General features: G+C 38.0%; 1 protein-coding gene across 1 annotated transcript in view; it reads right to left on the bottom strand.

The window, feature by feature from the left end:
* Nucleotides 1-15222, bottom strand: part of LOC109059302 (retinoic acid receptor RXR-alpha-A-like) — a 141176-nt gene that overhangs the window by 58102 nt on the left and 67852 nt on the right. The window contains exon 2 of the mRNA XM_042778858.1: nt 13401-13511. Within this exon, the coding sequence (XP_042634792.1) occupies nt 13401-13511 (111 nt within the window). The remainder of the gene's footprint in view (nt 1-13400; nt 13512-15222) is intronic.

Raw genomic sequence — 15222 nt, 5'->3', positions numbered from 1 at the left:
GCTTGACCACCAGTACAGATGGTAGCTGGTTTGTTGCTAGTCTAAGATGGTCTACTAGTTTGCACAAGCTAATGACCATCAAATAACCATCATGGACCAGATTAAAAATCAGGACCAGCGAATAATCACCTCTGACTAGCGTAGCCCAAACTATTGCACGTTCCAAAAACCGGCTTGACCACCTTACATGCAGCTGGTAAAGAGTTAAAAAGAGTAAAGAGTAGCTGGTACTTCTAGTCTATGATCTACCAGTTTGCATCAGCTAATAACCATCTTATAACCATCCCGGACAAGCTTACAGACAGCTTCAACCAGCTAAAACCAGCTTGGACCAGTTAGAAACCAGCATCAATGTTCCAAAACACAGTTGCCAGTTTACAATAGATGTTCCAGCGGGATACAATTCTGTAACTAGGAGAAAAAGCTGTAATGTTGGGTGAAAGCATTCCATGATCCATAATTTACAAGTTGCCTTCAGTCAATTCAATCAGGAGATGACACGTTGTTTGCAGCTCTGACCCACAATTAGCTGAAAGCATGTAATCTGGTTACTTGCATGTTAGACGATAAATCACAGTTTACACTGAGTTTATTTTGCTCTGATGCACCTCTGACAGGTGACATACATAGGATCTGACTAGAAAAGAGAAGACCCGAAAAAAGGTTTTTAACTTTAGAGTGTTAATCTTCATTTAAATCAATTCAAGGAGGAACTAAGACTTTGACAGATTACAAGCAGAAGAAACAAAAGTACACTGGCTGCATGTCCTCAATCATCGCAACCTTGAGGACACCCTCATTCTTTTGTGAATTCTGCCTCATTTTATCACCTGTTAAAGATTGAAAATTCTTCCAGTCGTGATGTTTGTAACCTGTCCGCCACAGATAAGCAACGCTGACAGGAACGAAAGAGAAACTGACTCTCACAAACACAACAAAGTCCCATAACTCAGTTATTCCTCTTGGCATAAACACACCAAGAGTACTTGCAACCTGACAGACCCTCAGCCATATGCAGATGGATGGGCAAAACGTGAACCTCATACGCATTTTACAGTAATTGATTATTAGCCAAATGTCCAATCCAGATGTGAGCCTGTTATCAATCTGGATTGAATTAGAAAGTACCTAAACCCGACGGTTGACATCCCTTACCAGATCATATGAGAGCCAGGGTTTTGAATAACTGAGCTGCGAGCGAGCGAGCGTGTCGGGTGAATTAGTGCTATAAAAAGCTAGCCACACGGCTCGTTGCTATTGTGTAATCATATGCTGATCTTCCACACACGTCCACTGCATATTGCAATATAATAGTCCAGGTGGTGGGAGAGGTGTTAATAAACAGTGGCGTGTGTGCATTAGCAGCTTGGGTTACCAACAGCTGCCTTATTTGCCATTTCTGATCGGAGTATTACTGGAAAAGCAGGAGCTGTGTGCACGCTGATAATCTGTGTTGGTGGAGAGACTGAATACCCATGATGTGAGCGAGCCACACGGCTCCCTATTGAGGATAGAGCAACAACGGCCCAGAGGGCTATACTGTAATCAGATGCAGGACGACGCTTAGTAATAGTGCAGGAACATTGTCGGCACAGCTGGAGGAACAGTTGTCCACTCTCGGATGGAGATTAAAGACATAATCAAGGCGCCGTGTACACACAAATAAACATAAAAGACTGTAATCCAGAAAAAGGAAAAGCATTGCGGAGGTGTCTCTTTATACCAATCTCTGCTTTAAATCCTGATTGTTTCCTCTGCATTCAGACATCCTCGCTTGAAAAGCATTAGCAGATAGGGACACTGTGTTCTGAGATGGTCAGGCAGCTTTCATAAGCATTAAAACAGCCCTCGCTACAGTCATGGTTAACCCTTTCCTGGGACCGGCCTCTTCTCTTCAAGAAAAGAAGGAGAAGGAGTAGTAAATGAGAGATAGATGACTAGCTCAGCTGGACATGAAAGCGAACCATCCAACCAGACGAGACAACAGGAAAGCACCTTTCCTAGAATGAGTTATGCACACCAGTTACCCAAAATCCTTCCCTGTAGGCCATTAAAGAGAAGGAAAAGTCATTTTTCAAGAGTAAGAAGGATTTCAGTAGCCTAAACAGGTGCACCATGTGAAGAAACAGCATCCTAAAAGAGCATCCTAAGATTTTTTGCATTGTGACTTTTTTCCTGAAAAATCTAAAGGAAAAAAAGGAAACACTATATAAATATTTAACACATATATATATTGTGTTTTGTTTAGTTTGTTTTTTTTTTAGGAAAAAAAGTCACAATGCAAAACAAATCTGAAAAACTTTAAAAACTAAAAATATTATTTCTCATTTCTTTCTTTTAATTTTGGAGTGCATTTTGGCCTAGACAACACTCAACTTGAAAGCTGCATACATAGTGATGTCTGATTCATGAATGAATGATTCTTTTAAAGCATGTCTTTGTCAGTTTAATCAGCTGAATTGTTCACAAAACTTGATTCACAAGTTTTTCGGCCTAAAGATGTAAATGAAAATTAAATGTCAATTAATTTTATTATTGTTTAAATGTAAGTGCAAACTATATTTAGGTTCCAAAAAATGTTGTTGTTGTTGTTTTAAGCTTAACCATGACTGCATGAAATTCTTGGAACTCTTTGGAAACTAACTGTTCAAAAGAAATGATTCACAGAAATGATTCATCAGACTTCCCATCACAAACCTACATTGGTTTTTAAAGATGAAAGTTTGATTAATTCAAATTGAAATACTACATTTAATAAACTACTCAACCATAACAATACATTTAAAAAGATTTAAAAGTCTAAAGTGCGTTTCCCCTCACAACAGCTGTAAAATCCCCCTGTCATCCCTGATGTCATCTTGTTTGATTTTTAGTTTCATATATTCGTTATTACATGGCCACATCAGTCAATTAGATCAATGTCACAGGCTGTAATGGACTTGTGGACATGATGTCCCTGTGGCGTTTGTTTTGCTCAGTCACACATGCTCTGATCTCTCCCTCCCATATGCACAGAAGCTTCGACTAAACCGGGAGAGTGTGTGTGTGGTATGTTTGTGTGCGGTAAAAGGTCAACCACTAGAATTCCTCCAGGACAGCCCCAAGTGTAGCCAAATCCACAGAATGAATGGATTATGTGAAATGAGTACAATTTAACAAAAAAAAGAGAGTGCATTTTTAAATCTCTAGGAAATATCTATCAATGTGCCCAAAAACTCCAAAAATCCAATTCAAATAGTCCTTTAGAACATAAAGGGTTTTTTTTTTTTATTCACAACTGTATGTCCCTGAACAGCAGCACACCAAAACAAGACATTTCCATTAGCTGTAGAAGCACTAAACATTCACTTCCAGTGCAAACACGGGCAACAAGTAACACCTTCATCCCATTCCGACTGTATCCCAGCATGCTTGGCAGAAAATTAGCACACTTGGCTGGTCCTGCTGCTAAATGTATGACATTGTAAGGTCAAAATCTTTCTTTCAGTGACCTCTTGCCCTCTTTGACCTGTATCAAAAGTTGCCGAGGATGGCAGGTGTTTGAAATGGGGACGTTCAATTAAAAACACAAGTCGTGTATAAGTCGCATTTTATTATTTAATTCAGAAATAGGCCTTAAGCCGACGCAAAAAGTTTACAAACATTATAATAAACACTGTAAACATAGCTAGGCTATTTTAGTTCCCCTCACTCCATAACAAATCCTTTCAATTAACAGTATTTAGAAAAGAGCAAGAATTAAAAATATAAGACACTATAGCAATATAAGCAACAAGCCAAAACTAATTAATTTAAGCTAAAACGAAACTGAAACCAACGTTGGGTCTCTCATTCGACAGAAAATCAAATGTATCCATATTCGCGATGTTTTTGGATGGCAAATTATTATTTATTATGTATCCTACTTCAATCGCGTTCCAATATCCACATAAAACAAAATGTTTCGAATTATACAAGTGATAACACTTAACGGCACAGATTTTACTACATATTTAAACTAAGCAGTGTGTTTTTTTTGTTTTTTTTTTTTTGTGTGTGTTTTTTTTTGATATTTATGAGTGTGCATTATCAAGGTAGCAATGCTCAACTGTGTGCACGGCACCATCACTTGAATTTTTTCTTTCTAACAGTGGAAGCAACTACCCCTTTTAGTCATAAAGATAATCAGAATTGTAAAACGTTGGCTTTCATTTGTGTTTATTCACTATAAAAACAAATCTTTGTGCTTTTGTAAAATAAGCCTAAAGAAAAATAGGATGCTGCTTTCTGCCGTCTGGTTTCCTTTCATGCAGCACAAAAATGAACCGAAACTCAGCTGTGCTTGTTGCACAGATTTTCTTTCATTTTTCTTAATTTATTATTTAAGTAAATAAGCCTATTATTTAAGTAAATAAGCCTCGTATAAGCCTATTTATTTGTTAAATACATAGCCTAGCTTTATTATGTTTTTCTCCGCTTGCAGAAGCGCTGCAGGTGCATGATGTGATATGATGACCATGTCAATCCTCATGTTCTGTTGTTAGAAACAATAACGGAAATGAACATCGCTAGTTTTAACGTCGACCTTGCCCTTCATGAGATCAGCTTTGGTGCCATTTGGATCAAACAATCGTTCCAGCTGCCTGATAACCCCCCCTCCCCTCCACTGTAGCGCCGGGTATAATGCCAAGTGTGTCTAATTGTTTTAGCGTCAAAATACCTACAGAACCCAATCCATGACCTTCCCTATGAGCCCCCCTGCCCTCTCAAGCTCTTAGCGGCCACCCTAAGGGAAATCGGCTTCCTTGTGCCTTTGTGGATGAAGCTAACTGACCATGCTCTTTCCAAAATGACACCTGAGCTTTACGACAACTGCTAAGCCTACGGCACGGACCAGTTAACAAGCAGACGATCCATAGATGTATGATGAAACGTGATATTTTATTTTATTATTGTTATATTTATATATATATATATATATATATATATATATATATATATATATATATATATATATATATATATATTATATATATATTTTTTTCAGATTTAGTTTTAGTTATTTTAGTACATCAACTTCAACTAAATTTATGGGGGGGGGGTAGTAAAATTTAAAGTAACAATTTTTATGATTTTAGTTTTAGTTTATATAATGAATTATCTTTGTACTTTTATTTGTTTATTTATTTTATTTTATTTTCACTACTGTTCACACGTTTGTGTAAATAAAATAAAGTAATACAATTTCCACAAAAATGTTAGGCAGCACAACAATGATAATAGCAAGAAATGTTTCTTGAGCAGCAAATCAATACATTAGAATGATTTCTGAAGGATCATTTGACAATGAATACTGGAGCAATGGCTGCTGAAAATTGCATCGCAGGAATATATTACATTTCTAAATATAATAAAATATAAAATAGTTATTTTAAACTGTAATCATACTTCACAACATTTCTCTTTTACTGCATTTGTGATCAAATAAATGCAGCCTTGGTGAGCAAAAGAGACAACTTTTAAATACGTTTTTTTTTTTTTTTTTTTTTATCCTCAAATTCAGACTCAAAATGTCTTTCTGAATCAAAATCACTCAAAATGATGGAGTGGGTCACATATTACATGCATAATTTGCCCACTCCAAACTATTTTTGCATAAGATTCCCAAAGACCTTTGAATTTTTCCCCATCCATCCCAAAGGAGCATGAGATATCAGCACTAAAGAACATCAGTACTTTATGTTTGTGAAATCAGCATGCACAGTGAACCTATGTGTGTCTGATCCAGAGCATCCTGTTGTTCCTGGCAGGATGGGGCTCATGCATATTGGAATCAGATGACTTCAGTGGAGGCGTCCATCCAAACAACACTTGGAGCTCATCTTCCATAAACACATGCACACATAAACAAGCAAATCACACACAAACAGCCAGTGTACTGCACTCTGAAGGGTCTGTATCCTTCAGTCACAGATAAGTTGGAAGCTGTGGACATAACTACTGTAATTTATGTGCAGACAGCCGTACGCAATCGTGCAGAAGAAAACCAGGATTAATAAATAAATCACCCAGATTAGCCTGTTCCTTTGGAAGGGCCTCAATGAATGTCTTACTGTTGTAAGACTCCAAATTTGCAACAATATCTTGTTGCGCGACCTGAAAAAAAAAAAGAAGAAGAAAAAAAAAAAAGGTTCTGATGCCGCAATACAGCCTATTAAATTTTAAGTTGTTTTTATATGCCACCCCAAGTGTGATCCTAAAACAGTGCTTGGTGCAAACAAATAATTCAATCTATTTATTTGTAATATTTTACTGCGGTTGGAAAGACCATGAAATCTTGCTCCAATTCCAGCGGTCAACTGCACTATAAACACATCTACTCTGAGAGAGAAAGGCAACAAGGCTTAAAGAAAACTTCATACAGTGTTTTTCAAGTCAGCCTTTTGTTTTCATTTAACTCACTCAAGTTCACATTCTAGAGTGTAGTTGAAAACACAAGAAGAGCTGGAAATACCATCTGGTGTGTGAATTGTTCACATTTAGAGGAACAACCTTGAAATTTCTCTGTTTATTAAGCAAAGGTAGTTTGCTAGACCGTTCAAGAAGTTCAAAATGTAAAGCGTGCAACTAGCAAAGCCATGGGTTTGATTCTCATTAACAGTTAAAATGTATAAAGTGTAACATGGTACACTGTTAAAATGGAATAAAATATCAAATAAAATAATACAAATAAAATAAAATACAATTTCAGAAGCTTTCTTTGAAATTGCATGCACCATTTAAACTTTTCACAATAAGACCAGTAAAATGCTTTTAAAAAAATAAGTCCAATAAGTGAACAGGATTAATTTTGATTTAATGTTGACTTCAAAAGTGACCTCAAGCTGTGATGACTATAAATTAATGCTTCATGACGAAACGGACAGAGAGAGCCAGGGAAAGGCTGCACATCCCAGAGGGCAGTGAGATGCAGAGCGCTGTCGCCCACCCACCCCCCTCGGTCAGCTGTGACAATGAGATAGGATTTCACTGTGATGGCGGCACAGAAAGATTAAGAGCTCAAAGATTTATCAAAGGCTTAGTCACTCTGATTTTTTTCCTGACCCAGACACAACGAGCGGCTGCTGTCACACTGTGCCAATGTGAGTGCTACTTCCTCCATTTCTAACTCTTTCCCTTTTTTTGGTTTCTTTTGCTTCCTCCTTCAGTTTTGGCCCTATCTCTTGAAAACTTTTGCCACTTTTGTTTCACACTCATGCTCTTACTGTCTGTCTGGCTCTGATCAGTTGACATGTCATTGTAAGAATGTCAGCTAGGCTCACCTTCAGAGATGGTGACTCAAATGAACACACAAACACACACATGCACAGATTCCGGTATAAATCTAATTCAGACAAAAAAAAAAAGAAAAAACTGACCAATCCAAACTGTCTAAGCTCTAAGCTTTTTAGGCCACATTTTGTGTTGTCCTGCAGTCATCTGAGGTAAAAGTGTGGCTATGCGTTTTTATTGACAGTCTAAGCCAGTCTATATCAGTATTTGCTCTTCATTTAGCCACAAAAAATAAATTAATAAATAGAGGGGGAAAAAAGACCATGGTACCAAATCTTACACAAGATGTCGTCTATGACAACACAGCACTAAAAATAAAACATATTCTTAAAAAAAATCTCTCTCTCGATAGTACTAATACTGATGTTATTGTTGTATCAATAATGATTATTACTATTAATAATACAACTAATAAATTATTAAACATTCATTGGCATTTTTTATATACTACTAATAATAATAACTATTATTATTATTAATAGAGTGACAATTAGAATTATCATAATACTAAAGAACAATAACCACTGAAATATTGGTAATATACACTGATCTCTACTTCACAGTTCAATATTTAAGATTTTGATCCTTAATATTTAGGAAAACAAAAATTCCAATTTTAATCAGGGGCTTGTTCTTCGTACATCACGTATTACATCCGAGATAAAATGTCACATTCAAGATGATATCATCTCGCTAATCAGGATCTGGCTAATTCGGTTCTTCGAACACACCTGTTGTTGATGATTAGTATGGCTGGACTGAATTATCTGAGATAATTGCGCGTTCATGGGTTGATTTAAAAACTCAAAACCATGATCAGCAATGCAGCGATTGCCTGTTGGCAAGACAGTAACCTAATGACATCATATAATTAAAAAAGACACCTGACAAAAAACTTGACAAATTTATGAACTTTTATAAGGAAACAGCTAAGCGAACACAACTAAATGTTATAATAGATAAATGAAATGTGCACTGTTTTTATTTTATTTTAATTTACATGATTCCCAATTATTCATGATTTCTAATATTTGTACAGGCTTTACATTTTTATTTCAATGTAGTAATAACCAATTCATTACATTTTATATTTAAACAGATTTGTTACGTGAAAGCATTAAAGTTTCTTAAGGGTCAAGATCATGTTATCTGCATCTCCTGCGCTCCATCAATCCACTCCCATAACAGCTGTCATCACTCAAATTTATGCACGACTCTACATTATCTGTATAGCATGTGTATAAGACTCGAATACAATTATGAAGTAATTATTTTATGACAAATAAATCTTTAAAGAATATACAATGTTATTATACTATCTTTAAATTACTACTATTTTAAATTATTGTCCGTGGATCAGTAGGATGCTCTTGTAATAAAGTAGCGGTGGTAGCAGACAGATTTTAGCTATCAATTCTGCTTAAAAAGATGCAATCTAATCCTGTTTACATTAAATAAGCCTGCTCCCGATTAGGTTTAAGCTTACGGACCTGTTGCTATGACCGCAACTCCGGGATGAGCTTCAAAGAACCAAACAATCCAAGATCATGCCAAATCATCAACAATCAAATCCAGCTAACGGAGTTGACGACGTACGAGGAACGGGACCCATTGTTCTTCTCTCAGCTGGAGAATATTTCAAGATACTTGCATGCCTGTAATGCATGCCTGTTCAATGGCCTGCATTACATTGTCTTCTGACAGACACACTACACTCTCTGCTAATAGATCACAGTGCCTGACATCTCTGATCCCAAAAAAAAAATCTTTTTAAAGCCAATATCACAGCTGTATCCTCCATCATTTTCATTTCAAGAGGCATTGGCATTGTAACACTGGACATGAAAGCAAGCTGCTTTCAATTAGCTGGCAGATTAGCACTAAACATGCTTGACGGTGTCACGGGGAAAAAAATCCATCACAGCGAGCCACACGACTCCCACTTTGCTTCCAGTGTTTACAGTACATGGGGCTGATGAGGGAATAAAGTAAAACGTCTCCCCAGATGAGATCACTCTGATCAAACTTCTATTCACTTCTCCTTATTACAGTCCCGACGTATGGAATGTACTCATTGGTGTGGATACCGAGGGCGGCTGGAGTTTTTAGGACCGCTGCCAGGTCTTTATCAAATAGCTGATGAAAATGAACTTTGAAATCCAGTTAGCCCAAAAAATTTTGGCAGCCACGACCCAAATAATGACAGACTGCAGGCCCGCTGTTAGAATATAAACCAACATGACTACACATGACAGAAAGACATGTAAAAAATGGGCGCTGAATTGTTATTTCTCCACTGGACTTCCTTTGAAGCACAGTTTAAATAAATAAGACCATTAAAATAGCCAGTGCACTTGGTAGTGATGAATTTGGGAGCGGATAAAGGGCCCGACACTATAATCAACAAGTTGGAGTTTCCAGGCCCCTCTCTGGCAGCCCCAGGCCAACAGGAAGTGGCGAGGGCATATGTGGACAGCAACCAGAGCCAATTAAAAAAGGGAGAGCTGAACATGTCATAGCTAACGAGCTCCTTTCCTTGACCTCCCTCACCTTTTGACCCCACATTGCCCCTTCCTCTTCCCGTGCGACCACAAGGTCTACAAACACATGCTTTGGTCTCGGAAACCTGACCACATTCCCTTTTTGTCTTTCTGTAGGCTGATGGCGATGTTCCACTGGGCTAAAACACACTCACCACAAGTAAAACGAGTCGGTCCTTGTAATTTATGGGGTTAATTCTACCACCACTTGCTGTAACAGGGCTGCAAAAAGTTGTTTCCAAGTACTCAGGACAATAAATTGCCTCCAAATTAATTGGGAGAATTTATGAAGCCATGGGATGCACCACGACCCAACCAACATAATTAAGTGTGGTCAGAGGTAATAAAGCTTGGCTTTAGGGTGTAACTGGAGCTTAAGTTAAGAGATGTCAATAAAAAGTGAATAATTAAAGAAAAAGAACCACACACCTGAAGGGGAAAGTGGGCCGAATGTGCCTAACTAAACCCTCATCCTTACCCAACCCTAATGAAACGACAAAAGACTGAGCCAGCGATCATCTCCCTCTGCCCACTACAGAAGTGGTTCTGTCATTGGGACTCTCCAAACATGGACCATATGTGAGTTCAGCGCTGGCAATCAGACTCCATTATGAAGCAGGCAGATGAGTTCATCAGGAAAAAATTAGCCCGCCACTCGGTCGAGCGCTCCCATTGGCCGGTCATGCGAAGCGCTGCGTTTGAGGGCACCCCAGACATTCCTGTGGATAATCTTTTCCATTCCTCTACTCGCTGCAGCAAGAAGAGCCCAGATCGCAGCACAAGGACGGCATTGTGAGGCCCCTCCGCAGACGTTTTTTTAAGTGCTCCCTCTTGCGCACTTCATACGAGCGTTTTTCTTTAAAAAAAATATTAATAAAAAACCGAGCACCTTTGAAACTAAGTTGGAACTGAAAGAGGATGCTGTGTTTCTCACGGTCCCTTTCCAGTAAGGGTATGTTTTATAAAAAAAAAACCTAAAACAATGTAAAACCACTGGAAGCCAAAGTGCTACCACATCAGGGATTCAGATTTCCTCGGGTGACGTTCGTTTTCCTGCTTCCTTCGCCAGCGAACCCATGTCATCTTCCTTGCTCTAATGTGTGATTTTGGTCACCACAGTACAAGCAAAATGCTAAGACTGGAACACATCCTCTTCACTTTGAAGAGATTTACCGAAACACATTCCCTAATTAGAAACACAGCTATTACTACTTCTATAAAAGAGTGACTCCAGTTAGGCTAGCCACCACACCAGACCACAGGGTTTCCACAGTAACCATTTCACCGCGAACAAACTGCTGAGCACCATGCAGGGTTTAAAGACTGGTTCTCCACAATCTCGATTATGGGCTTTGGAAAAGACAATATGTAGACAGAAATGATTTTCATAGGCAAACTCATTTGTGTTGCCAAAGCTCTCTGGAGCATCTTAAGACCACCATGTCAGCTTGCGGAAATATTTAACATTTTTCACAAATAGAACGACTTCAGTGCGAATGGCTCCAAGCAACTAATCCAAAGAATCCTCTCTGTATCCGACCTATAAAAGTAGCCCTTTGTTGTGAGTGATGTGTGCAGACTGTCTGTAGTAGCTATTGAAAGATGCTTGCATGCCTTTCAGGGTTGAGAGAGTATAAAACATGCATTTAATCAATCACATGGGTACATGAAGGAGAAAAGAGCCTTTAACTTGTGCTTCTGAGCAAACATTTAACCCTATGGGACTTTTGTAAAAATGGATTTAATAAAATCCGCCAAGATGTGACTGTCGAAAACAATCCTTCTTAAAAAGCTAAAACAAAAAGATGAATCAAAACGGTTTTCCATTTTAATAGCATATGGATGAGGTCTCCCACAATGCACCTGACACATGTGTGGGGTCACTGCTATACAATTAGCTGAAAACAATCAAAATATATACAGGTTGTTTTCATCCAAAACTGTAAAATGTATTCATTTCAGATTTTTTTTGTGACGACATTTGCATTTGTATGATGAAAAATTGTTGTGCTGTTTGGTCATTAGTTGATGCACAATGTAAAATCTAGACACTAGGGCTGCACGATAAATCAAAATGAAATCGTAATCGTGATTAGGCAAAAGCTGCGATTGTCATGCGTATCTTTCAGTGAAGCACAGTTCTGTGATCAGCAGTAAATCTCCATCTGAAGGCCAGAGGGCACCCTCACGCGGAAACTCCAAATACACCTGGAAGAAGAAACCAGGAAATGCATATAGGTGCAGCTGAAGAAACTGAAGATTTAACTGCTTTTATTGATTTAATGTGACTAATAAACATACAACTACAACAATACAGTATATGGTTTATCTGAGTTTGTCTTAATATAATTTTCATTATAATAAAGTATATAATAATGCAATGCTAATCGACATAGACTTTATTTATCACTGTTTAGAATACTATGAAATATGTTGCATGCCTTATTCTGTGTCAGAAGCCACATCATCTCACAGAAGGATTTATTTCAAACACTTGTCTGATGTTATGAAGTGATTTTGGAGTAAAAGCATGTTATTAAATATGGTATTTTCATAAGCTTTCAGATGGAGCAGTATTTACTACACAAAGCCGTAGTTCACTGACAAGTTACGCAAACAGCTGTCATTATCGCAAACGATTTCTTTGATTTCATAATCGTACGATTATATCGTCCGCAATGTTTTTGCAGAACTTGTCAGTGAACGACGGCTCTGTGTAGTAAATGCTGCTCCATCTGAAAGCACGCGATGGAGATTTACTACTGATTACAGAAGCGTTTTTACTGACAAGATGCTCATGATAATCGCATTTGATTAATCGTGCAGCCCTACTAAACACAAAACCAGATGACAACCACCATCCTACAGGATTCTGAACTGAATCGATTCATAAGTCTTGATTCATTAAGAAGAACCAGTTCATACAAGTCATTTGTTCACATACAGTACTATACATGTTGCGCTAAATGTTGGCAAAGACAATGCAATAAAAGTCATGTAACAAAACACGTTTACATACAAGCCAACAGCGATCCATTCCCCACATACCATAGGGTCACAGCTGGAATGTGCAGTAATGCTGCCAGATAAGGATTCCTCAGAGAAGACCGGTTGCTAACATGTCCATCAGCCCTATAAACTAGCATAACAAACTGCAAATCATGCACTGCAGGACCAAAACATAAGGAGGGGGCCAGACACGAATTCAGATTAGAGGTTGTATTTGTATATGTATGCAAGATGTGTCTTGTTTCTTGCAAACGCAGACATACTACAAGACCAGACATATTTGGCATGAGTTATAGCCAAGCACAGTGGAAATCCGTTTAGGGCTCTAAATATGACTTCAGTGCATTGATTTATGCATGTATCTTGAGTGTTCTTCAAAGTAAGAACCATGAGGTTTCATGGGAACAGTTGAGGCACACAAAAAGGCAGGATTATTTTATGGTGGAGCTACAGAGCTGCCAAAAAACAAGTTATTGCTGTAAGTTTTATGAGCTGTGGAGAACGTAAGCGATTGTACAGTTCTGAAAATGCACAGGTTACCTGTAGAAAGCCTGCGTTGATGAAGAGCACACATTCCGGTGAAACACGTGCATGCTTCTGCTCGTCCTCTTTGAGGTGGCAGTGGTATCGAGCATTGGGGTTTCAGAAACCCTACAAGAAAAACACATGAGAATGGATTTTAACTACATGCATCATGATTCATAATGCGAAATCTAATTCATCAACATAATTGTAATTTCAATTAGACATTGGGGAAAAACATTGACTAACACACCTGTACCTATGATATTACACAGAAACATTAATGTAATACTACTAACATTAATAAATAACTTTAAACAAAATTAATGCAACATTAATTTTTTATTTTTATTTTTGTTATATTATTTTTATTTTTTTTATGCACGCACTCACATACACTAATGTAATAATATTTATATATATTTATACATACATACATACATACACACACATATTACATTTTATATAAATAATCAAGAATTGTCATTTTAGGGTAAAATTTTGGCCACGCTGTCCTCTCTAATGAAAAAGATGCACTTCTGATTGGCCACTTCAGTTCCAGACTGGTAGACCTGTCAGAGCAGATGCTTATTCGCCCTTTATATTTGAAACGGATATTTTAAAGCAGCAACATAATTTGACTCATCCTGCCTCACGTATTGCCCCTCTATCTGCCACAGTAAGCCCTAGCCGACCCATCACATTTCCAGTTTTGCCCTATTCTTTGACCCACAACCCCAGAGGCTGCCAGACATGCGGGCTGGGGCTAAAAAACGCTGGGGGGAGTTAAGAAAAGAGCAGGGGTGAGATCGGAGGTGGATGACTCAGTATGGGCAAAAGGCCAGATGATACAGGCATGCCTGCAGGGGTCAGGGTAAGAAGCCATGCTGTGCATCTCAAGGGTTTTAGGCCTTTCCTCAAACCAGGACCTTTTCTGTGGTACAATGGGTTAACTGATATCATCACCCATGTGGCGAGAGATCACAGAATGGTACCCGCAGGGGCTTTGCTGTCAATCAATATTTAAGACAATCTTAAAGGGACAGGTTCAACCAAAACTAAACAATACTCTATGACTTTCTTTCTTCTGTGGAACACAAAAGTTAAATTTGAGGAATATTGTAGATTTCAACATAATGAAAAAATAAACTTTTGAAGTATACCAGTCTGTATGATTTGTGTGCTGCATGCCTTAAACAAAATCACTGCTTTGAGATCTTTTCAAGGAGTCAGATAATCCAGTTTAGGGGTGGGCGATCTGTCGATTTTATATCGTGATCGATCTCGAAGACGTCTACGATCTACTTTTCATGTGAACCGTAGAGATCGTGATCTTTTATGTCCTAATAATAATGTTTAAACTATAGCCATGACTGCCTATTAGATGACTTTGGTTGGTCAAATTATATCACGCGTCTCTATCATGTGTCTTTCATGCGTGATGTATAAAAAAAAAAAAAAAAACTCAATGTGAGCTAGCAGTAGTAAGTACTGCGATTAATCAATTTTTTGTTTCAGTTTCGATTTGTGCCACAAGCTGTTCCAGTCATTTCAAGCGGTGTGCTTATGTCCAAATCAGCTCAATCATGCAATGTGACTGTCGTAAATTGCAGTCAACTGCGGGACATGGTTTATTTTAAAAAGAGTTATTAAAAGCTCATTAACTGTGAAATAGACTGTTCCCCAGGTGCGTTCTGTGCACGCGCTCCGAGGCGGAGCTAATATGAACAGGCAAAATATATGTGGAGTTTCAGGCACGCCCATAAATGGTCAAATATACACAATAATATGTCAAAATGTCTGTCTTGGCGAATATTTACATAAATACAGTTAGTTATGT

This window comes from Cyprinus carpio, chromosome A21 (genome assembly GCF_018340385.1).
Source record: "Cyprinus carpio isolate SPL01 chromosome A21, ASM1834038v1, whole genome shotgun sequence".
Lineage (NCBI taxonomy): Eukaryota > Metazoa > Chordata > Actinopteri > Cypriniformes > Cyprinidae > Cyprinus > Cyprinus carpio.
Note: the sequence above shows the minus strand (reverse complement) of the source record. Positions and strands in the feature narration are given on the sequence as shown.